Raw genomic sequence first — 26,959 nt, 5'->3', positions numbered from 1 at the left:
TGGGTTTGATCTCAGGTGCACCGGAAGGGTTAAGAAGATCCTGCTCTTCATGTTGCACCCGTCGTGTTGCTTATGCTATTGCAAATCTGGTAAATAAAGAAAGTTATTGTAGTTATAGCATAAAGAACATATCCGATATCATCTGTGAAATGGTTATTTCTTAACGGTCAACCAACTCGTGATGAGATGCGTAACATTTACGAAGAAATGATTTCAACTTCACCATTTAGAATTCTTGGATTAACAGCTTCCTTGTGAGCAACAATCCTCTCTCAAGGAAATTATGATAGCAAATACAAGCTTGGAAATGTCGTAGATATACACTCCGTATGCAGGCCTGCTGGAATGTTGCTACATAGAAATGAACAGTTTACAATTGGGAAGCTGAAATCATCTCTTTTGTCGTAAAGTTTTGTTTTCAACCGATCCTCGTTGTCGATTTCTAGATGTAAGTCAAGATATGAGGCAAACTTAACTGTATATGTAGTATCCTTTATCTGTAGTTCGATGGGATAGATTCGTTTAACATAGTCACGTTTCGTTAGTTATTCACAAAGTACCCAAAAACGCTGAAGTTAAGGGCAAGATATAACGCGACGCTTGTCTGATGTTGACAGTCAAATTTTACGCTAAATTTTGATCTGTATTCATTGTAGCTAACTTAATAACTTTTCTTTTTTCATACGAGGACGATCTTCAATAAAATCGTATTTTCATGAAACATTCCTCAGACCGGTTTTTGTTTAAATGATTGCGTTTTTATTTATTTGTTTTCAAAAGTTCACAATTTTTTAATTTTAATGTCCACGTTCACAAATAATCAACAAAAGATATATCTGGCTTTTTTAAATGATAAATCAAAAATGTAAAACAAGGTGTTTGTTTTAACAACAACCTTTATAACAAAAGTAACATAGTACAAGTTATGTCAGTCTTTGACTTACAACAATATATCATAAGAAAATTATCGAGGTTTTTTTCTAAAATTAATCTTTTATAATTTTGATCTATTGTTAAAAAATAACAAATAAAGGCTTAATTTGTAAATATTCAGTATGAAACTTCATAATTCATCTTTTTGGGTTTGTTTTTTTCGGTGCGTTTCTAATTCATCTTTTTTTTTTTATTTCTAAATGTGTATTATATAAGCCTTCTAGAATCCAACATTGAGCACCACATCAGACCGTCGTATCAAAGAAAACAAGTAAGTACAATAAAGTTTCTGTTTTGTTACTCATTTGATCTGGTAGTTTCACATTAACTGTTTGGTATCAGTTGTTGACAAGAAAGTTTAGTCTTCTTGTCAAGTATCGGCAATGCAAGGGGGAAAACGACAATATCTGCATTGCTGTTTTAGAGTAAACAAGGTGTTTAATATAAAGGATTTTCATTTAAATATAAGTGCAGTTATTTCTGTGTCTTCTTTATTTAAAAATCAAAAAAATATAATAACTTTCTAAATCTTAGTTTGCTGGTATAGAACATTCTTTTTGAAAAAATTTGACTTAAAAATAATTTTCTGTTTCAAAATACTTAATCAATATATTTATTTTGAATGTCTTTTATCATGCAATCGTCCTATTGCGTTAATTTAACAATTGCATTCTCTGCAATGTTTTTAAACTATTAGCCGTGTGTCAAAACATATCAAGATAAACAAGATTTTTAGAACATTATAGTTGATGATACTGAACTAAATTCCATTCTTTTTGACATGGAAATTCACATTCTATTTTCTTATTATTTTTTCTATTTCTATGCAATTGAGACCCATTGAAATCAACCAATGACCTTAAACAAAGGAGTAGAAAGTAGTTCTTGATATATTAAATGATGAGAGGGTCGTAATATTTAAACGTTAGAAATATTAGAACGCGTACATTTACAGATCTTTACAGTTGTCTTTATACATTTGAAAGAGTCGGTTGAATGTGCGATAGATTGATATTTAATTTCTAATTTTAAAGATAATGTTTTGTTATTGTAAATTGTTTTTTATTTAGTTTTATTTACCTTAGCAAGCAATGTTTTCATTTGAAATTGTCTGTTATTTTTGTAACTGTATTCCAAAAAAAGGTAATCAGATGAGATTCATATACAAATGTCGTACATACACGTTTTTAACATCTTTAGCACTTACGGAAACAGCATTTTTTATATTAAAGTATCTCGAATAAAAACAAAAATAAATTGACCAGACGATAATGATTTTTTAACAAAGATATATATTATATCAAATAATGAGTCTGTTCAATACTCATACAAGTAAAGTGAAATGGTAGATAGTTTGATCGAGACAGTTCAAAGGAAATATTTTTCATTAAGTAAAGTAACTGGTAAAAAAAATGGTTTGAAAGCATAACACAACTATATTAGTTTTATGCAGCTTTTGTATTACTTTGACTTGTTATTGTATTAGCATCGATATATACATCATGGAAACTTACAATGTACGTCGGTTACTGTACCACATAGAGAGGAGTATAATTTTCTAATTTTTCAATTTATCTTTTAATGACAACATTCCATGTCATCCGATCTAAAAAAAAAATATCTAATGCAATACGGTAGATTGTAGCCGTTCTAAACAAAAATGATAGCTTATACGATACTTTATGGTTTAGGTTTTCTTCAATACATTGTTCCTAGTTGCCATGAAGTTTTAAAGTTTTTTTTCTGCTTCTGAAGAAGGAATATTTGCCCTTAATATTATTTTTTTTTTTTGGTATCAAAGCTTTTTTTTGTTCAGTAATAATTCCTTACAATTGATAGTTTTTCTTGGTATGTCCTTTTGGTTAATTCTTTGTACAAAAAGTACACGTTCTTATTTACTTTTTTATATTCAATGTATTTCTGTTTTGTCATTCAGTGAGGAATTTGTGAAACGTATATTTGCAAATTTTACTTTACGTAGGTTATTAAATGAAAATGCAGCAATAGACCACTTTCGAGTTTATTCATCACCGGACAAAACCTCGTCAATAATGCACGCCTTCCTGACGTCATTTACCAGATAGAGGGGATCTCCTGTTTCCCTTCACTATTAACGTTTATCAAGAATCTTCGTGATCGTCAATGTGCAGGATAAACTAGCAATTATGTTTATTCTGTAGGTACTTAATCAAAATATCCTAATGATACCAAGGGATGATTGTCAATTATTAGAATTCAATTCAATTCAATTTGCCGAATAGGTCATGCAACATATCATTATAGTTTTCCAACCACTCGCTCAAAATGGGAACAGAAGTGACGAGGTCCCTTAACGCTAAACGTACAAGTGATGTTCACTAAAACCAAAGTTTTTTGACGGAAATGCATCGAACTTGAAAGTTCTTCATTTATTTAAATCTCGGTGTGTAATTTTCAAATGTCAGTATGTTATTTAAGGTTTTTAAATCTCAGTGTGATTTTTATTTTAATAAATTCTCGATTTGTATTTTTTTCTCGAAAAAAGGGTTTATTCATAGTTTTGACGAGAACAGCTTGCAATAACTATCCGTTTAAATCAGATTCATTGATATTATAAATTGTAACTGATGAGTACTAAATCATTTCATAAGAATTGATCAAATTTTCGTTTACCGCAGAATGAAGATCGCAATCTGTCTATTCCTTGCTATCTGTAGCGCTGTAAGCGCCTCCTATAAAGGTGGATATGGAGGATATGGTGGATACGGAGGTGGTGGATATGGCGGCGGTGGATATGGAGTAGGTGGATATGGAGGAGGTGGATACGGCGGTGGAGGATATGGATATGGACTAGGAGGTGGATATGGAGTAGGAGGTGGATATGGAGGATACGGAGGTGGATCATACGTAGGAGCCGGACACGTATACGTTGTTAGAGGAGGACCATATTATGGCGGTTATGGTGGAGGATTTGGCGGCGGATACGGAGGTGGATATGGTGGTGGATATGGTGGTGGATACGGAGGTGGATTAGGATATGGTGGTGGATACGGATACGGTGGATACGGTGGTGGTGGATACGGCGGTGGTTATGGTAGTTCAAAGAAAGGTAAGATAATTTTCTATTTAATATTTCTTTCATAATTGTTCCCTGGTCGTATTTCATTTAAATATATACGGGGTTTTTTTTCTGTATGATTTGAACAGATGGAACGACAAGGCATTGCAAATGTCCCATTAGTTCCTGTTTTAAAAACTTATTTTATATAGCAAAAAGTTAAAAAGTTGGTTGTCGTCATAGGCAATTCATACATGTATAGCTGTTTTAAAAAATAAAGACTTGAAAAAGGATAAACATATATCAGAAATATAATATGCCAATATGACCGAAACAGCAACAAAACAGTTTAAAGAATGCAATTGTCAGAATACATGTATATGATTGGATAAATATCTCAATGGTTGCTTAAATTAAGAATTTAACACAATTGCAGCTAACAGGTAAGTTAAGAGGACACACAATTTATTTTTGTGAAGTCGGTATTTTGCAGTAAAATTTACGTTTTTTCTATTGCAGGCGGTTATTATTGAAGATCCTAACCAAGAATGAGCAATGGATGATGATTTAACATTTGTCTTAAAATATAACCTTCGCATTTAACTTGTGTTGAAATTTTCTTTTACGAATCCATGATTACTCTTAAAGTTGTGTAGCATCTTTAGACTCAAATCGCAAAGAGAACGCCTTTTCAGGAAATTATTTGTCTGAAATCAAATTTTTTACTGATCATGAAGTGTAGTCAATCATATATCTTTACAGATGAATTACATGTATAAAATAACTCTATTCTTATCAAAAGTTCAACGTCATCTGTAGGGGCACATATATCATGCAAATCATTTGATACAAGATACACAATAGGGTTTCCATTATTATTTTTGCTACAGCTTTACTCATTTATTTTTAATCAAAAATATATACAAATTGAAGATTGAGGTATTTGAGAGTGCAGTTAAGAAATTAAAGAAAAAACGTTCTGAAATAAGTAATCCTACTCTCTCTGTCTTCAATGGAAAAAAAATAAGTCAAGATCGAGCAAGATGAATCAAAACTAGAGACTTTTTCAAAAGGTTGATTTTAGGACTTTTAAGCTTGGTGATTGACACTTAATATGGTACCTAACACTACAGGGAGATAACTAACCGAATTAGACTATTTACCGGATTTGTAATCACATAAGCAACACGACGGGTTCCGCATGTGGAGCAGGATCTGCTTACAATTCCGGACATCTGAGATAACCCCTAGATTTTGGTGGGGTTCGTGTTGTTTGTTCTTTATTTTTCTATGTTGTACTATTGTTTGTCTGTTTGTCTTTTTCATTTTTAGCCATAGCGTTGTCAGTTTGTTTTAGATTTATGAGTTTGACTGTCCCTTTGGTATATTTCGTCCCTCTTCTGTAAAGTGAGCTAAACGTTTTTATTACGTTGTGTTGTAAAATGAATATTAAGCTGCTCAATCATCGAAATTGGTTGTTGTCAAATTGCTATATAACCAGCGATTTTTTTCTGACAAAACGGTTGGCTCAAAATTTTATAAATTTTTGTACTTTTGTTAAAGTTTCAAAGTAAATACTTTTGACCAAATTTTATGAAAATTTAACGAGCCAAATTAATTCAAGTGAAAGTGTTGGATACTACCTTAAAAGTTGGTCTATTTTTTTTCGTTCAGCTTTAAACCAAAACACCCAACCATGTTTGATTTCGTTATGCCAAATATTTGAATTTTGATCTAAAATGAACAACAGATTTATTTGTCAAGACTGCTATTCACGATTTAGATTTGTAATCAATTCTTTATCCAAAAGCCGTTTATTAATATATTCTTGTACCCATTGAAAGCCAAGATAAAAGAGCTGGATATTTTCATAAAATGTTTCGTATTATAATCTTGCATCGCTCTTATATCTAGGTTCTTTTTAACCTGTTTTTTTTAAATGTTTCGCTTTCTTCTGTGTAGCAAGGGTATTTTTTTTATATTCATCTGAAATGTAAAAATAGTATAACTGGAAGATAAAAGAAGAACAGGAACGCAAAGCAGACCACACTAACTTCAAACACTCGACTTTTTAGAGAGAACAATACAACAAATAACAACAAAGACAACCATAAACGACAAATATCACATAATCCATATAGTCTGGTTTGATACAGGCATACAATGCTACATAGGTTAAACCAGTTTTGCGTGTGCACAAATTTGTCGGAGAAATAAGTCACACTATAACAAAAACACAGCACAGGAGCTAATAAGATGACTACTCACTCTAATATGCTATGTTGATGCAGACGAAAGGAAACAATACTGATTTGAGGTTTCATACATCCTAACTATAAAACTAAATAGAATTTGTCACGCTGTATTTGTGAAATGCAGGTAAATATTTAAAACCTACTTTGTCTTTTTTGTCTTAATTCTCTTTAATCGCCTTTCCGGTGGATGTCTTGCGGGTGGATTACTTAGATCCTTCCTAACTCCGACACCTGTCTTTCAGATGGACTCATTTCTGCATCTTATTGTTTCCGTTTTCAACATACTTTTTAATATTTGTATTGCCTGCTTTTTTATTTATATTATAATATGAGATGGAATTTTAACCTCTTTGCATCCTCTTTTTAGATGTTACAAATATTTGTTTGGAGTTTTAAACTTTGCTATTTGTTCTGACTTATTGATGGAGTTTCCTAAAAAAAATATCTTCTCCATTTTCTCTTTGATGTGTTGATGTGATTTGCTGGTGCTTAACTGATTTTTCAATATGAAATTCCGATGTATTTAAACGTGTTCCATTGTCTTATACTCTCAATTGATTGATTTTTTTTAAAACGAACCATCACCTCTGCTCTGTAATGTTCCAAGCTCAGCAAGGGTTGATTTACTTACCACTGGTGGAGAACAGATTCCTCCCTCAACAATACAATTTTTGTTCCTTTTCCACATGTTCATTTCATATTACAGATTAATCTCCCCGTTTATTTCTGGTGAATGTTTGCTAAACACTCAATTTCAGTTTGTTCCTTACTTACACTGGATCTCCGTATACTTTTTTCAGAAACTAAGACAAAAAACACATCTGCTCCACTATCTAGTTCTACCTTCACAGCCACATCATTAATCCTCACCGTCATGGGGTTTCGATGTCTTTAATGTCATGTATGGTCCTCATGTATTCTCAATATGCATGTGCTTGACAGAAAATCATCTTTATGCTACATCATCTTATTTTATATACGTCTTCATCTTCATCATAGTTTAATAATTTTGTATTTGAATAAGTTTCATTTTTATCTGCTGTTGTTTTTTCCACATTTTTCTTCTATTTTTATTAGGGATGTCAACGAGAACTCGAGTATCGCTAGGTAGAACCGATGGTCGGTTACCTAATGATGCCTCTATTGCCTAGTGAAATTCTGCCAAACAGATGTAAATGTGGGACAAAACAAGTGATTTTTTTCAAGGCTGACAACTTTCTATATTTCATCAGCAAGACTGTTTGTTAACTAACAAATTTCATAAATCGCTACCTCCCAGAAAAAAGTTACTAGGTAGTATTTTAATCAAGACCAAATTCCTTTCACCTGGTGTCGACTTTCCAAAAAGAATTAATGGTATTAATAAGTTTTAATCTTCACCCCTTTGTTGATCATGAAATGTGATTTTTACAGTCCCAAATACTGTTGTTTGAGCCATAATTTCTTAAGATATTTATTAATTACTTGACTATATTATTATTAGTTTTCACACTTAGTACATGCAGTAAATAAGCTATTACTTACGGTATGAAATTCCTTTGTCCTATGTAATAATGTTGCGGGTTTTGCGATTGAAAGACAACGACCCAAAATACATTTACTTAAAAAAGTGTATATTTTTGAGTTTCGATTACCGAGCAAGTACTCGATTATCGTTCAGCAAATTCAACGAGTTATCGATTAGTAAATATTGACCGAGATGACATCCCTAGGTTTTGTAGTTATCAGATCTATGATGTAGATGTTACACACTTGAGAGGTTTAGCTAACTTTAAAACTAGAGAATAATCTATTAATTTCTGCATAAGAAAATGCATGCAAACAAGAATGAATGACACAGTTATTTTCCATTTAATTTCAAATGAGCATTTTTTTTATTTTATTTGACAAGATTGAGCGTTTAATTTTTCCATTTGATTAATTTCTTTCCATTTTGAATTTTTCTCGGTATTTTTGTTATCTTTCTCTGTTGCAGATTATCATATTCTAATTAGTTTCTCGTTAATTTTCTGCTACCTGAATAAAATATTATAGTATCCACAATTTCTACATTGTGAACATAATGCTAGACGTCTTCTCTACTTTAAAAAGATCCATCAACGATACAATCCGCCTTTATCGTTATATTGCTATAACATTATTTACATTTCTGTGCTTTGTTATACGATCAATTGACTTTATTTAATTTGATGATAGACGCTGTTATTCAGATTTACCTGACCTTTATCTGTAAGTAAGTGTTTGTTATTTGTCCCGTTTCTTCGACAGACTTTAATTTTTATCATTTCTATCAATTCCTGCTAATTTATAATTTGAATATAAAGTTTCAAATTCCCCTTCAAATTCACATACCTTTCTTTGAGCCTTGCTTTCATTTATCACTGCATTTTTATCTGTGAGTAATTGCGTTTTCAAAAAAAAATAGCTGACATGATTCTTTTTCCTCTTTAGTAAAATTGAGAATGGAAATGGGGAATGTGTCAAAGAGTATACATTATTATCTAATTTGTTCTTCAATATGTTGCATTCATCGTCTTCTTAATTTCGTGGACTTCTTCCTTGTCTAAATATAGTTTACCTCTGTGAATAATCAATGCATCTTTTTCAGCTTATTTTAAACAGTTTCATTTATATACTCTTCAACCAAATTGCCCTTTCTTTGCTAATCATATTTGATAGTCCGAATGTATAAATAGTGAGCGTAACATTTTGGTTTCTGTGACTATCATTATCTTAAAAGTTCTACTTGGTCCATAGTTTCTGTGTTAGTGCTATCTTGCTTTTAATTCTCTTTTTTATCCCATTTTCGTCTTGTAATACCCTGTTCGTTTAATCTGATTCTTTGTTTATTCTGATAGTATCTGCTAATTTCTTTGTTTTTAATTCTCTTCACCATTGAAAGATCCAAGCAAGACTTTATTGTATTGTTTATAATAAATGATAAGTGTAACATCCTAAAGCAAAGAAGTTTTTAGTAATGCAATGCTAAAACTTATCAAGGTCAGTTTCATTTGAAATAGTTAAAGCAAGCCGTTCAATAACAAGTTGTGAAATGACCACGAAATAACAACTGCCATGATGGATTAAACATGGTTTTAATGACTAGCAAAACCTCGTGCATTGATGGATATAAGTACAAATAAATTCATGAATATTCACGACAAAGTCTACAAAATATACAATATAATAGTACATTTCGACATGTTAACCACATTATAAAAACGAACACGTTATACAACCTACGACAGCACATAAAAACAGCAAAACAGAACCACTAACTGTCACACAACTAAACCAAAAACGCCACAGAAGTGACGTCAGATGTATATCTTTTTAAATGATACAATTCAAGATCCGGTTTGTAACTATGTTGTTTGACATGTTTTATAACAATAGCAAGAATATTGATATCAAATAGTGTTGGTAATTAGATAACCAATCGTATTATCAAGTCATGTCTAAAACAGATACTATGGTCTATTAATAAACTAGTCACGCTAAAGGCCAAATCAATGTCAACAGTATGATAAAAAAAAATGTGTTTTCGAATGATTCAATTGTTTATAACAGCAAATTTAGAGAAAACAACCTTATCGGCAATAGTCTTGTCCGTACTACTTTGTTGCTATATTGAATACTGATATCATGAATATCAATGAATTTGAATGGTACATGTAGTAAGGGACAAGCTTAGGAGGGCTGATACCCCATAAATAGTGCACCTACTACAGATTATCATAAAGTGAGATTAATAAGGAACTTTATTATTCAGCTCTTCGAATGTTTCGGTCTTGATACTTCCCTGACATCAAATATTCGACTTTAAGTGTTCCTGATGAAAGTCGCTTCAACCGCATTAAATTTATGATGTGTTACTTTCAGTTATATAGGGAACCGGTAGTTTTCTTTTACAATTATCTATAAAAATTGTTCTAAATGTATAATGATTGTGAACTGCATTTTATAAGATGTCAACATCATACTTACGTCAAACAAATCTATCTTTGTATTATCATTCGGTACTGAGGCAAACATATTTCTTATTTCGTATTGTTAAGATCTGCATTTTTGTTTATTTTTTTAGTACTATACTCATATATAGTTCTTATGAAAATCAAAACTGTTTAATGAAAATTAAAAGTCAACACTAAATTCATGGATGGGATTTTGTACATGTAGCTAAAATTAAAAAGTCGATACGAAAGTTTAAATTTATTTTTTTCTTCGTGATCACAATTGACTTAATCTGTTTGTCATGGACTCAATGTTGATAGTGTAAGGGTAGTTGTAATGTTTACTACGAAATCAAAGCGCTGAAGTCCACGTTTCTGGTAATCACGGCTGGTTTTCTGTCTATTTTAGCCTCATATAGTTATGAAGTAGTGTGTTGTTGTTATGATATTAATTCAAATTGGGTGACTTGAAGTAAGATCGGAAGTAATATTTCTTCCAAATGATTGACAAGACAATCTTTACTACCCATGCAAGCTTCAAACCGATATAAGTGTGCATTGTCGGCTAATAAAACAGGTATGTTCATTTGTGTTTTATGTTCTTTTATTTGTCTGTTTGTCTTTTTCTATGTTAGCCATGGCATTGTCAGTTTATTTTCGATCTGTGAATTGACTCTCCCTCTGGTGGTATCTTTCGCCCCTCATTTAGAAATAAAGATAATGCCTCTAACACAATTCCTGTGCTCTTGGATGAGTTTTACTAATTAATCATACTGTCCTATCTCCTTCTTTTTTCACTCCTCCTTGTTAAATTTCATGGGCATTCCGCTGACGTACATCATAGTCTATTGAGTCTCCTGTGTATCTCAAGACTGTCCAACAAATTCTCTTGTCGTGCCTGAATTTCCTTTGTTGCGCTGACATATGGCTTTTAATATAAGAACTGATTATAATTTGATTCTTTCAAAACTCAGAATACGATTACCTAAATTCACAGCACTATTATCTCCGTCATATATATGTTCAAACTTTGATCTTTTGTATAAGAAAATTAATCATGTTATGTGTTATTGTGCATTTGGCAATTTACTGGTCACCCGAGTACCTCTGATACATTTTTTTGTAATATAAGAGTAGCTGTAGGTGAAACATGCGTACTAAATAATACGACTGGGATTTCTCCGGGATAATCGTGCATATTGGTTCCCCCATGGTCCGAGGACACAGTTATTTCGTAGTGCATTTTTTTTAGAAAATAAATGAAAATTAAAACAATCTCACTTTCGCTTTCTCAATAATATTTTTATAGTGTGTTATACTACTTTTTGGACAAATTATATCAAATCTATAGAAAACTTCATCAACTCTATCTCAAAATATGGACAGCTTTATGTTAAGGGGGTCTTGAAATCTTTTGACAGCTTCCAAATTGCTATTTTTTTAGGTACGCACTGAAACCCGGACCGGACCGGACTCCGGACCCGGACTTTGGTATGAAACCGGGACCCGGACTGGACGCCGGACCCGGACTGAATGCCGGACCCGGACTGGGTTAAATTATGAATGTTCTTATAACTACCTTTTCTTTTTTTTATTAAGGAGAAGGAAGATATTTTTTGAAGAACTGTAACACATTATAATAATGATGAGATTTTGCTCTTACTCTTGTATAGTCTAGCATGCAAGTTAGACTTGCAATGATTCTGAATCTTCAATTTACAGTTGTGCAATTACTTTTTAAAAAAAGCATACATACAGTATGAATGTTTCTTTTTTTGTTCACTATCAGAGACATAATTATATTACAATTATATGTTTCTGAAACTATCCAGAAGGAAGTTAATTTTGGCAGAAATATACAAAATGCATTACATCTATATATATAATAATTATGAAAATGAATCAGACCTGTATAACCGGACCTGATACATACCGTGACAGTAGTTATATGGGCAGTAGTGACCTGATGCATGAACCTGCATTACGTAATTGTGTAATAGATTTCTAAGTGTTTAAAAGTCCGACAGGAAATCGCCAGAATACCTGGTCATATCACCTCACAATTACTCTGGCAATAATTCCGTAAGTCATGCTGGTAATCAAATAAGGGAAGGCCCGAATTATAAACAATTGTATTACATAAAAGTTTTATGACCAAAATTATATTTTGAAAACTGTTTTTACACGAAACACCATGAAATGATTTAAAAAATAATCTTTTTTTATAATCCCAGACATTTATTTGTATCATAAACTTTTAAAAAACGACTATAGTTGGCAGGAGTCCTTTTGTGTTTTTGAAGACCTTTGCGCCACTTTTTCTCTTTAATATATCAATTGCGCCAATATTCGGAAATTATTTCCGCCAGTTTACTTGTGACACATTTGTACCATACATAATAACGAGTAACAAATAGTTGATGATAGTGCGTTGGTTTCACCATCCGTATGTGCTGAAATCCCATCTACTGCAAGACATAGAACTAATGGAGTAGAGGCCTTCTACAATAATTACATTGAACTGTTTATGGATCCCATCCTTCAATCTTTGTGGGTTTGTTTTTTTTACAAAATAGGCAAACGACAAGCTACTACATATATTAAATTGCGAAATACTAATGCAGCACAATAATTTAGTATATTTATATTTAATCCGTATACTCCAAGTCCGGGGTTATTTAAGGTCACGGTCCGGACTCGCCTAATATTATTTTGTTGATTCTCGGGTAGACGTCTTTTATTAATGTTTCAAACGACAATACAATAAGCAAAAAGTTGAATGATAAAAGTTCGTTTCATCAAATAATTTGTGAAGTTTTATATCTTTATCGATGTCTATAGTTTGCGAATACATACCAATTTTTTACCTTTTTCAGCCGGACCTACTCACTACTTTACATTAATATTTATGACCCAAACAAATTTTACAATGTCATTTCACCCCCTCCCCCTACTTGCTTTATGAGGTATTAAACAGGGAGAAATAAATTTAGAAGGGGTATAAAATAAATTGGCAAGTAACACACTGTCCACACTAAGGACTATACGATATCAAGGGACTCGGACCCCATGATAACTTCTATTTTTACTGTCGCTTGATATCGTTTATAAGGCACCTTTACCATAAGCACAAATCGAAACTGATACCGATACCAAAACTGTAACCAAGTATATGTCAATGAGTTAAATATTCATGTGTAAATGCTAGTGTTATTGGATTTGATGCAATTATATGCACAGGATTTTTTTTATCAGTTTGATTTTCTAGAAAAAAAACCGACATGGTTATAAAATACAAGTAATTAAACCATTACTAACACAATTATAAATTAATATTCTTGTAATGAACAACTCTCCATCAAATTCACAATTTGAAAAGGTAATTCATTATAATTCATAGTACGGTCTTCAACACGGAACATTGTCTCACACCGAACAGTAAGCTATGATTGGCCCCAAAAATTACAAGTGTAAAACCATTTAAACGGGAAAAACAACGGTCTAAGATCTATAACAAAAAAATGAGAAACCGCATCAACAAGCATAGTTCATCTTTCTACTATTGGTGTGAGGTCGTCAATTAAATTTAGGTGTTCGTAGTTATTCTGTGCTGTATATGTCGAGATGTACTGATATATTGTTTTATTTGTGTATTTTTTGTCCTAAATGTTTTTTCATTTGTTTGTGCTATGTTCCTGTCAAGTGCTGTCATTTTAGTGTTATTAGTGTCATATAAGCGGGAGGTTCTGATAGCTATTTAACAAGGTTCAATACACATTTGTTTTCTTAAAATGTCCCGTAGCAAGTCATATGTCAACTGTCGTCACATAGTCTGTTTCTATATATGGTGGCGTTTGTTTTTGTAGAACAAGAAAATGTATTCGGTCACTGTTATCTAATAATCAACGAATTTTGGTGCATCGAAATCTACTTGTGACACTGTTGTCAAATAATCAGCGTACTTGGTGCATCGAAATATAATTATGACACTGTTGTGGAATGATCAGCGAACTCGGTGTAACGTTGATATGACACTGCATTCTTATACTCCGCATACTCGGTGCATAGTTACCAATTCACCAGACCAAACAGCACGTCAGCATTTAGATATGCAGACTTGGTTAGTCTACAGAGTACTTGGTGAGGCAAATTCTTTTTTCGTATATATTGTAAACTGCATAGAGGTTCCTGGAGAGAAGTTCCAAGTAGAAACATGATTTCCATATTTATACAAAATCGTTGTCCCGTGTGACGCCATACACAAGTTATGCAAACACAAGGACAGGAATACGAAACGTTATATATTTTATAATGAATAAAAATGCTGACATATACAAAACGAAAAATTACACAAATGCCAGAGGTGATATGTAGATTTAAAGAAGTCATTATTAAAATAATATAAGGTCCCGTATATACTGTTTCTTCTGTAAAATACGGATCAGAACACAAAGACGGACATCTGCATGTATAAAGTGTGGAACGGAGACCCTAGTGATTAGGGGTGGACAGCTTAAAGAAAATTGGGAGAAATGGGTTGGGACGTGTGAGAACAGTTGGTGGAATGTGGTAGGCAAGAGATGGGGAGGTGGGAGAAAGGGGGCGGGAGATGGGAGAGAAGAATGTGGGAGGAAGAAATTGTTTCTATGTAAAATTAATCTAGAGCCGATTTTATATCATTTAAAGTCACCATAAATGATCTAAGATTGGTCTTTGATTATTTTCTTAAACGTTTATACAGCATTTAAGATCATTTAACATGATTTAACATAATTGTGATCCATTGTGGTTCATCATTGAAATCAAACACGGAAATTGTCATTGCATCCGGATTCGATATGATTTCACAATGACATACTGCTTAGATCTTATTAAAGTTACTGATTGAGTTAGTTGTTGTGTTATAAGGGAGTCTCATTTTGGGAGGGGGTTCTGATCCTGGATCCCACTTACTGTCTTGTCAGATTTCCGTTTCCCGCTTACACTATGTACGTACGCGATTCTCCTTTTTCTGTTTCCTTTTTCGATTTCACGGCACAATAATTTGACTTTCACGTGTCACGCTTTCGACAAATCGGCAATCAAGCGTCACGCTTAGACCCAAATGAGACCCTCTTATAATGAATAATTATTCACTTATAGTCATCGTGGCTTTTATGTCACGAAGAACGCCATATTCTAGATATCTTATTTTCTTTACGGTATTTAATATTTTTACTGGATATCAAATTGTGTAAATAAGATAGATGTGTTTATAATATCACTGAGGGGGTGAACAGGGGGATTACTCTCTCCCACCTCCCACATCCAAGTCTACGACCTCCCATCCCAAATCTCCCACCTCCCATCCAAGGAATGGTCACGATTATTGACAAATGTAATCGATTAATAATCGATTACATGAAGGATTTTTGTGCAATCGATTAATAATCGATTACACTTATTTTTGTATGTAATCGATTACAATCGATAACTTTATCAAAAGTAATTACATTACTTTTCGATTACTGTCGATTACACGCTTTTAGATAATGAACAAAGTTTAAACACAACTATGTTGCTCAACTTATTTAGAGTGGATATTTAGAACATTAGAAAAACAGCTTTAAAAGCATGGTTAATAAAATGTTATTTTAACAGTTGTTTGTAGATGGAAGCTCTTTCAGAGGGTTCGACTATTTAAAAAATCTTAAGTGAGTGATGATCAACATGAGAACATGCATATGCAACCCTTGCTTCAATTGCTTCTTAATATTGCAGTTAATTTTCTCAATGGTTTGCAAAGTTTTTTTTGTTATACTGACTTCAGTTTGATATAATAACTTATTATTATTAGATATATTTGAATAAAATTTAATCTTGGCAATGAGAAAGGTTTCCTTCCTCTGAAAAAAAATATATATAAAATTATTTTTTTTAAATTTAAACATGTTAAAAGATAATTAATAATAACATGAATGAATTCATCCCTTTGTTTGAATAATCCCCCTAATTACACCTAATAAATCTGTCAATGGAGAATAATTTATAACCTAGGGGCATATTTAGTAAATAAATCTCTCACTTATAATAAATTACACTTAATTGATATCAAAACAGAGTCTGTGTCTCCTTGATTAGACTTGATTAGAAGTCTTTGGTCATCTGATTTTTAGTAAAAACGAGAAGATTGTTGAGATTTCAAATTCATAAACAATTTAATTTTAGTGGCAAAATTTGAATACATGTATCTATTACTGAATAAAAATGTCAATGCATTGGTTGATTATCAAAATGATTTTGTATTCTTTCTTTAAAATTCACACTGATTTGTACAACAATTGACTGTTTATGAAAATTTGTCTATACTTTAAAAGTTTACAAATATTTCAAAGCTTCATACAAATTCATGCTGTAATATACAAACCAACAAACAAGAGACGACCCTTGTATACAGAAATCAAAGTCTGAAATGCAGTAAACCAATTGTTTTTCATGAAACCTGTGACATATAGAATAAAATGCTCCCAGACGCAGCTTGAACCTTAAACAGTTTGGGCAAGAGGGACACCACATTCAAGCTTGATATACCTCTGAATTTGCATTGTGATTAAATAATCGACACATCATATGTGTATGACACAGAATGAATGTTGTCTAAGAACTTAAAAAAATGAAATTGAGCAGTTATCATTTATGTCATAAGTGGACGATTTCGTGCTTAATTTTGTAAAAGTGTAAAATGTTTAACGAGAATATGAAAAGCCAAGAAATAGAACGATTTGCAGATTAAAAAGTTTTTCTTTGTTCATACAAAACAAATTAACCCAATATTATGCATAATAGATGAAAAAATAAAATCACACAAATGCTTAACTCCGAGGAAACAAGAACTGTCATATTCCTGACTTGGTAAAGGAATTTTCAAATTAGAAATGGTAGATTGAACCTGGTTTTATAGCGCTAAACCTCTCACGTGTACGACAGTCGCATAAAATTCCGTTAAATTTACAACAATCTTATACATAATAGAGGATTTGAATAACTTGTTTATTTAATTTTTTAGTGAGTAAATTTGATATAATTGCATAGCATTATATTATTTCACACAGAAAGTAACCAAAAGTTAGTGTGCATTAAGTTTCAAGATTGCACCAGTGCAATAAATCTTCAAAATTCATGACGTCATCAAGGACAAAATCTTAGTTTAAACCAATTTTTACTTTCAAATATTATATTGCTATACAATTAAAAAGTTATTGCATGAATATTGGGGAATATTTTCCCTCGTAGAACATATATTGCACTCGCAAGCTCGTGCAATATGAAATTTTACTCGGGACAATATTCCCCAATATTCATGCAATAACCCTATATTATATACTTACCGAAATGGCATAAAAATAATCTATTGCAATATTAAATATATGAAACGTTGAAATTTGTGGACGCTTAATTACTTTTCAAATAAGAATTTACTATAACTTTGAAAAAAGTATTTGTGCTTTATCATAAATGACAAATATTTGATTGATTGATTCCTCAAATATAATTAATACCATATTGACAGTAAAATCACTTGTAAGTTATCACTGATATGTTTTTGATAAATATGTGCTGATAACACATTTAAACATATGTATTATGCTTTTTAACACTCAATCATGGCATCTAATTAAAAAAAAAAAAGAATCCATCTATTATAATAAATGTTAAACCTCATCATTTATAATGTATTATCAGTTATTCTTTATGTCTTTTTTCAAGGTTAAAATTTGTTATGATGACGTTGTTAAAGGTAAACTAAATCTTAGGGAAAAAATTATAAACACTATTTTTGGTGACTTATTTATGCCTAACAAGATTTAGGTTAGTGCCGGCTTCCACGCATTATAATGCTTTCAGCTGACCATGTACCTTTTTGCGAATACATTTATCCCAAAACTCATATATATTTACAACATAAATCCTGAATATTGATAATGCTTCATATGACTTACTTGAATACCTTAATTGCAAAACAATTGTATGATTAAAGACAATATGTAATCTACCGCCAACAGAAAACCTCATAACAAACAACACAACTTACCATATGACATCTTCGTAGATCCATATACAATAGGAAAGTGTCTGTACAGTACATTCAGCTCACAATACTAAATCTTAGAATAGTTCAACCTTAAACATAACATTCTCAAAACAAAAGAACAAAAACCCAAAAGTGACAAATAATAACCAGAAACACATACACAAAAAGCAAGTTTTATTTCTAACCAGTGGATAATATGCATAAAGAAATCGGTATTCAATAAATGCAGTAAGAAGGAAGAAAAGTATTTATAAGTATCTATGAGGTTTATTTTTCGATATATAATCGATGGCAAAAACACAAACTAGTATGAAATATTAAAAAGAAGATGTGGTATGCCAATGAGACAAATCTCCACAAGATACAAAAATGACACCGACCGAATTAACAACTTGATAATAAATAAATTTTAAAAAAGAGGGACGAAAGCTACCAGAGGGACAGTCAAACTCATAAATCGAAAATAAACTGACAACGCCATGGCTAAAAATGAAAAAGACAAACAAACAACGGTACACATGACACAACATAGAAAACTAAAGAAAAAGTTTTAAAAAGAGGGACGAAGGATACCAGAGGGACAGTCAAACTCATAAATTAAAAATAAACTGACAAAGCCATGGCTAAAAATGAAAAAGACAAACAAACAACGGTACACATGACACACCATAGAAAACTAAAGAATAATCAACACGAACCCCGCAAAGAACTAGGGAATAATATTTACTTAGTCACTGAGAGCAAGCTCAATTTGTGCTGATGCATGTGTTTTAAAAGCATGCCTCACGTTTGGAGGGATGATTATACTTCAGAGAATTTTTCATATTGTTGTTCAAAAGACAATCAATTTTGTCGATGTGAAATAAAAAGGATATGGATTGTGTGCAAATTGAACATCAATATTGTCTACCCGAAGTTAATACTTTATACAGTTACAAGGTACAGCGATATACATTATTAACTGCAGTACAAGTTTCATCAATACAGCCTCATTAGAATAGCTGTACAATAAAATATTATTTCTCTGAAACGTTTGCTCTTATTATTCATAAATAAACAAATATTGATAATAAACAAATCTAAATAAAGAAGAATTTGAGCGGTTTAGTGCTATATAACCAGATTCAATTCACCATGTTCAACATTTGAAAATACCTGTACTTAGTAATCAAAGTGTCCCTTCAGGTTCATATGCTTTTAAAGGCTTCTTGATGACTTCTACAAAATACTTTCGTTTATTCATAAATGTAATGTAATTAGTTATCAAGGTACCAGGATTATAATTTAGTACATAGTTATTAAAGGTACCAGGGTTATAATTTAGTACGCCAGACGCGCGTTTCGTCTACATAAATTTCCAAATATTTATAGAGCCAAACAAGTACAAAGTTAAAGAGCATTGAGGATCCAAAATTCCAAAAGGTTGTGCCAAATACGATTAAGGTAATCTATGCCTGGAAAAAGAAAATCCTTGGTTTTTCGAAAAATTTAAAGTTTTGTAAACAGGAAATTGATAAAAAAAAAAAATGACCACATTATTGATAATACGCCAGACGCGCGTTTCGTCTACATAAGACTCATCAGTGAAGCTCAATTCAAAATATTTATAAAGCCAAACAAATACAAAGTTAAAGAGCATTGAGGATCCAAAATTCCAAAAGGTTGTGCCAAATACGGTTAAGGTAATCTATGCCTGGAAAAGAAAATCCTTGGTTTTTCGAAAAATTAAAAGTTTTGTAAACAGGAAATTGATAAAAAAAAACAAATGACCACATTATTGATAATACGCCAGACGTGCGTTTCGTCTACATAAGACTCATCAGTGCAGCTCAATTCAAAATATTTATAAAGCCAAACAAATACAAAGTTAAAGAGCATTGAGGATCCAAAATTCCAAAAGGTTGTGCCAAATACGGTTAAGGTAATCTATGCCTGGAAAAGAAAATCCTTGGTTTTTCGAAAAATTAAAAGTTTTGTAAACAGGAAATTGATAAAAAAAAAACAAATGACCACATTATTGATAATACGCCAGACGTGCGTTTCGTCTACATAAGACTCATCAGTGCAGCTCAATTCAAAATATTTATAAAGCCAAACAAATACAAAGTTAAAGAGCATTGAGGATCCAAAATTCCAAAAGGTTGTGCCAAATACGGTTAAGGTAATCTATGCCTGGGAAAAGAAAATCCTTGGTTTTTCGAAAAATTTAAAGTTTTGTAAACAGGAAATTGATAAAAAAAAAAAAAATGACCACATTATTGATAATACGCCAGACTCGCGTTTCGTCTACATAAGACTCATCAGTGAAGCTCAATTCAAAATATTTATAAAGCCAAACAAATACAAAGTTGAAGAGCATTGAGGATCTAAAGTTCCAAAAAGTTGTTCCAAATACGGCCAAGGTAATCTATGCCTGGGAAAAGAAAATGTTAGAAATTTTATGTCACTGTATATCATTCAGTTTTCAAAGGTACGAAATGCAAACGTAAATCAAGTTAACCGTTCATAACGGCCTTATTCAAATCAATTCTCATCAGGACAAACAAATATGACAGAGATAAAAAGACAAAAAGCCGGTGTATAGCAGGTTCCTAACTTGAATAAAAACTCATAAACGAAAACTCAATACGACCGCCATTCCCTAAATTAAAACCGCTTGACTATAGACAGTTAGAGTACTCACATTTAACGAAAACTTATTCAAATCGGGCAATTAAAACTAATGAGCACACCACGTTTGTGCAAATGAGTAAACTCATCATAGATACCAGAATTTAATTTGGTTTTGACGCCAGGCTCAAGTTTCGTCTACAAAAGACTTATCAGTGACGCTCGATTCCAAAATATTGTAAAAGGCCGAATAAATTAAAGTACGGTTATATTTGATTCATTGTGTGTTTTTTTATGATTTCTTTTTACTTTGTTGTTTCCAAAAGTACAAATATTTTTTTTCTGGGAATTTTAAAATGATCCATTACTAGCAGTTTTTAAATGTAGGTTTTTAACCGAATTGATTACAACAAAAATTAAGGAACTACAATCTCGGTTAGTTTTTCACGTTTAAATATTCATTTTTTGGCAGAAAACCAGATTATTTTTCCTAGAAATTATGGTTTTATTATTACAAACAAAAGTCTCGTTTTTAAATCTGTGGTTTGAAAACTCATAATTCATCTTCTTTCCTTATTGAAACATATCTCATACGTCTTTCCTTATTGAAACATATCTCATACGTCTACATTTTTTTTACCAAACGAACATTATATAAGACTTTTCAAACAATCAAATATTCAGCACCATACTGTGTTATCATATCGCAGCGGAACAAGTAACAATCAAGTAAGTTTCTATTGTTTAAACTCATTTCGCTGTCATTCTTACATTTAACTGTATAATATCAGCTATTGTCAACAAAATTTATACTGATAATTATTGTCGGCAATGTAAATGTTGTAAGGAAACTATACGCCAAATGTTTGCAAAACATTATATTTCTTACAGATCATGTTTTATCTATTAAGATATAAAAAGAACGTCTGCCATTTATGGTGCTTTTATAACTTCAGGGGATTAGGTTGAAGTTGGTGTTTCTTTTATATAGATCAGAACTTTAATCTTTAAAAATAACTAGAGAATATTGAACAGATATATCATGTTAAGGAGGGGTATTTGAGAATGAATTTCCCTCGCCTTACGGCTCGCGAAATTTAACATTCTCTCAACTGGTATTTTTCGCAAATAACCCTCAAGAACATGCTACATCTGTTTAGTTACACCGAATGTTAACGCTCTAAAACGCATTGCCGATCATGACGTTACAAGCGTCCAGCAGGATAGAGTATTTTTGGCAAATACCGCGACAGAGAGGGTTAAAAAGGCTTTTTGCATATACCCCGGTGGCGTTCAAAAATGAACGGTATTTTTTTGAGAACTGTAAATTGGTGAAAAATACATTGGCTATCAACCAATCAAAACCCAGAATTCTTACATAAAGGTGTTAATTATATTGACAAAATCCTTATCAATATTAATTATTCACAAAGTAACTTCTTCATTTTTTTCAAATTACTAAATGTATAGATTGATCATAACATTATTTTCAGAAATGTAAAACACGCTAATTTTAATAATGTCTGTTTCTTAAGTCACTATCGACAAGTTTTCATAGTTTTAAATCTTTAGATAGCAGAGCAGTAAAACAGGGGTTTTTTTTTTAAAGATTTTTGTTTCTTTTCCTGATGTGCCATTTTGACCAATCGGGTATTCGCAATATGGGTAATGCATACACAGTCAAGAAATGTTCAAAACGGAAGTCCATAAAGGCAAAATCAAAGGCTTAAACTCATCAAACGAATGGATACCAACTGTCTCTTATTCGTACACGCTTACTATAACGACTCACATGGTCTGGATCCATTTGGATTCATGCAATGTGTTACCGTGATCAGTCTTCGTAATCGATAAATTTAGGTTTTAACATCGGTAAACAAATGTTTTCTCAATAAAATCACAAGATTGGAATGACTTATTATGGGTTGTTTCTTGTCTTTTATATATATGTGGTTTGACTTATTTTAAGATTGCTCGAGTTTGGTCTTTCTTCTACACTATTATCTGGAAATTTTAAAGGAATCCCATAAAAATATGTGTTTCAGTTACCTATAACTACAATTTTTAAAATAAATCATTTTTGATATTCTACTGAAATGTTTAAGTATAATTTTAAATTGTTGATGTAGATGTCGCTTATCATGTGAGAAGGGTTTTTAAAAAAAAATTCCAGAAACCATTTGACTATTGCCGGGGACTAATACCATTACAAAATTTATTCAAACGCGTTTGAACAATACAGATATATATATATATATATTGTTAAATTATTTGTGGTAGGCTTCTTTGTTAGTCGATTAATATCATTGTATTCAAAAGAAGCTAATTAAAAATCTATATAATTAGATCTTGTTGGAAATCATCTGACTGGGTCGATGCCACTGCTGGTGGACGTTTCGTCCCCGAGGGTAACACCAGCCCAGTAGTCAACATAATGTGGTCATTTTTATAAATTTCCTGTTTACAAACCTATCAATTTTTCGATATGAGCGTCATTGATGAGTCTTATCTAAACGAAACGCGCGTCTGGCGTACTAAATTATAATCCTGGTACCTTTGATAACTATTTCAAACAATTTGAATTATATTTGCTAAGACAATCTTCTTTGTTTTTATTCCGAGTACCAAACATTCGTTTTGATCTTTTTTTAAAGCTATATTTATCCCAAATATATCATACCCACCCATAAAAAAAAACCAAAAAAAAAAGTAAAACATTAAACGTTCTTTGGGTTTAAAAAAAAGCGCTTTCGTTTGAGATTGACAAATGGAATTTTTAAACAAAGAAAAGTTAAAGTATTTCTATAAAATGTATGTTAGAACATAGAAATAACAGTTTAATTTGAATAGATTACCTTAGCTGTGTTTGGCAAATAATTTGTGGAATATTTTGTACTTTATAAGAAGATTTTAAAACTTATTTTATTCAGATTCACTGTTGAGTTTTTTATTGACGAAATGCGAGTAAGTGCAAATACAAGAATCAATGATGAATTTATTTTCTCCTATTTTGGAGTTGACGTGATCCATTCAGTTGTTGTTCGTTTCTTTATTATGATATTCTTAATCAATTTATGATATTTCAAAAACACAAAAAAACAATCATAAAAGATACTTATTATAATAATGTATTCCATACAGGCGTTTCGTCTTCAAAATACTTATCAGCATTAAAAACAATATCAAGGCAAAATAAAGAACGAAGTTGAGGAGCACTGTGACCCCTGAATTGAAAAATATGGATGTGGTATTTAATTTCTACGGTAGAACGTTTGGTAGTAAATTATTGTTGCCTAACTTTTATGTGCTAATAAATATACGACCATCTGATTTGCACACGCTTGATAAAAAAAGCAAGGCCACCATGCAAGCACGAACAAATTTAGTTGGTTATGTCGTATTCGTTACCTTAAACAAATATCTGCCAATAAAGTTCTTTTTGAGATTCAGGAAATTTGTTTGCAAAAGTTTTTATAAGAACTGGTATGCATAATTAAAATTAATTTCTTTTATGGCAGAATGAAGATTACAATTTGTCTACTGCTTGCCATCTGTAGCGCAGTCAGTGCCCATTCATCGTATGGTAGTGGAGGTGGATCAGGAGGTGGATCAGGAGTTGGATGGGGAGGTGGATGGGGAAGTGGACGTGGTGGAGGATGGGGAGGTGGACGTGGTGGAGGATGGGGAGGTGGACGTGGTGGTGGATGGGGAGGTGGACGTGGAGGTGGATGGGGAGGTAGACGTGGTGGTGGATGGGGAGGTGGATGGGGAGGAAGATCATACGTAGGATCCGGACATGTTTATGTTGAAAGACAACCTTGGTGGTATACCTATGGCGCTGGAGGCGCTGGAGGCGCTGGTGGAGGTGGAGGTGGAGGCGCTGGAGGAGGTGGAGGTGGAGGCGTTGGATTTGGTGGATTAGGTGGTGGATTCGGTAGTGGATATGGTAGTTACGGAAGTGGCTACGGAAGTGGATATGGTAGTTACGGGGGTGGATCCGGAAGTAGTAAAGGTATGATAGTTGTGTTTAAATATTGTTATTATTTGATCCTGACTTATTGTCAATATGATATAACCTACAAATCGTGGTTTTTCTATTTGATACTAACAAATATATGGAAATGATATTCTCTATTATTTCCTCAATTGTCTCTTATTGTGAATCATCATGAATAATAGGCTTTTTCAAAAGGAAAGTATGAATCAACGAGTTGTTATACTCGTAGTTATTCTTACATAACGCTAATTTCAAACAGGAATAAAGTTGGGTTTCTTTTTAAATCATAAAGATACTGAACTCGGAGAAAAATTCAAAACGGAAAATTCCTAATCAAATGGCAAAATCAGATGATGAAACAAATCAAATGAATGGACAACAACTGTCATATTGCTGACTTTGTACAGGCATTTTCAAACGTAAAATATGGTGGATTGAACCTCGTTTTATAGCGTCAAACCTCTCACTTGTACGACAGTCGCATCAATTTCCATTATATTGACAATGATGCATGAACAAAATTTCATTAGCAGATTATGCTCCAAATGTGGCACCCGTCGTGTTGCCCATGTTCTTACAAAGCCGGTTAATAGGCTTATTCAGTAGGTCAGATTCGTGAATAGGAAAGGGTTTTGTAGTTACGACATAAGGAACATATCCGATATCATTTGTATAAAATTGTCATAATGGGTTACAGGATCACTCCAGACTTATCAATACTGAATGATAAGAAAATGTAAGATGCGGTTATAATCAGCACTTCTGTGTTGACTTGAGTATTCATCGATATGTTCATTTTTATAAATTAACTGTTTATAAAGCTTTTAATTTTCGAAATAGTGAGGATTTTCTTCATAAGAAATAGATTACCTTAGCCGTATTTGGCAAAACTTATTGTTCCTCAATGCTCTTCAACTTCGTTCTTTATTTGGCTTATTTAACATTGTTTTATTTGAGCGTCACTGATGAGTGTGTTGTATAAGAAGCGAGCGTCTGGCGCTAATATAAAATTACAATTCTGGTATCTATGATGAGTTTATTTATATGTTATACGAATTAAAATATAGCATGGTTCATGAGACAACAATCGGACGAAACAATACATAGAACAGAAAACACAGAATGTAAGACGCTTTTTCAAATGAAGTCGGTAATTGCTTAAATCTTAAATTAAACATGTTTAACAAAATTAGTAACATTCCATCACAAAATATAATTTTTCAATTTACATTTCATATATTGTAGGATATTAGATATAGATTGGTTTCCCACAACGGACAACGAATGATGTTTCTTTTTTAACTTTCAGTATATCAAATATAATAGTTGCATTCAATTCGTGTTGATTTTTTTCTATTCCGACTTTATGGTAAAATCTTGGCTGCAGCATATCTCGACTCAAAAGGCTGTGAATGTTATTTGAAAAGAGAAGGCTTTGATGAGAAGAATCTTATCCACGTCATGTCTTATTTGTTATCATCAGTTACGGCTCTCTTAGTTGGTTCTAAAATATCATTCTTATGAATGTTCTTTTGGTTCTTTCAATTTACAATTTGCCGTTTCGGAATATAATGTGCTGTCAGTAATTTCAACATTCTTATCAGCAACCGGATGTCGGCTTGAGCTCGTCACTTAATAAAAATGTGTACTGGTTTAGTGAAAATGCACTTCACACTAATCTGAGAAACATAGAAATGAACTAATTTTTTTTTTTAAATATACAAGACTAATAAAGGCCAGAGGCTCCATACTTTCGATAGGGCTAAAAGAAATGTGACAGGAGCAAACCTGCTTTGTGAGATCTCATGCCTGTCTCCCTCTTTACTTCTAGCCAATAAGAAAAACAAACACGCTACAGAACGCACAGTCAAACACTTAAAAAACAAGTCTGAGTGCGATGTCAGAATAGGTAACAATAGAAACGAAGAAAAATGACAATGATACATACAATAATAAAGAACTTATAGCAGTTACTGACATGCTAGCTCGTGACTACAATTATTCTAACCTTCATATGAACATTTTTTCTGAAAATCAAAAACAATCTCTCTCAATCAGGGTATCATACCATCATAAAATGTATATAACATAACCCTTATAATG

General features: G+C 32.1%; 2 protein-coding genes across 3 annotated transcripts; both read left to right on the top strand.

The window, feature by feature from the left end:
* Positions 1-1,094: 1,094 nt before the first annotated feature.
* LOC134714102 (ctenidin-1-like) lies at positions 1,095-4,573 on the top strand. 2 transcript variants are annotated; one of them, XM_063575348.1, is made up of 4 exons: positions 1,095-1,204; positions 3,591-3,936; positions 3,967-4,021; positions 4,490-4,573. In XM_063575348.1, exons 2-4 carry the CDS (start codon positions 3,592-3,594, stop codon positions 4,501-4,503), a joined length of 414 nt encoding a protein of 137 aa, XP_063431418.1. In that variant the 5' UTR covers positions 1,095-1,204; position 3,591; the 3' UTR covers positions 4,504-4,573. The 2 variants fall into 2 exon arrangements, with proteins under 2 accessions (XP_063431418.1, XP_063431417.1); XM_063575347.1 differs by having other exon boundaries at positions 3,591-4,021.
* A 16,881-nt stretch (positions 4,574-21,454) lies between these two features.
* LOC134714101 (uncharacterized) lies at positions 21,455-26,192 on the top strand. Its single transcript, XM_063575346.1, has 3 exons — positions 21,455-21,588; positions 24,378-24,871; positions 26,102-26,192. Exons 2-3 carry the CDS (start codon positions 24,379-24,381, stop codon positions 26,107-26,109), a joined length of 501 nt encoding a protein of 166 aa, XP_063431416.1. The 5' UTR covers positions 21,455-21,588; position 24,378; the 3' UTR covers positions 26,110-26,192.
* The last annotated feature ends 767 nt before the right edge of the window (positions 26,193-26,959 follow it).

Source organism: Mytilus trossulus, chromosome 4 (assembly GCF_036588685.1).
Source record: "Mytilus trossulus isolate FHL-02 chromosome 4, PNRI_Mtr1.1.1.hap1, whole genome shotgun sequence".
In the NCBI taxonomy this organism is placed as follows: Eukaryota; Metazoa; Mollusca; class Bivalvia; order Mytilida; family Mytilidae; genus Mytilus; species Mytilus trossulus.
Note: the sequence above shows the minus strand (reverse complement) of the source record. Positions and strands in the feature narration are given on the sequence as shown.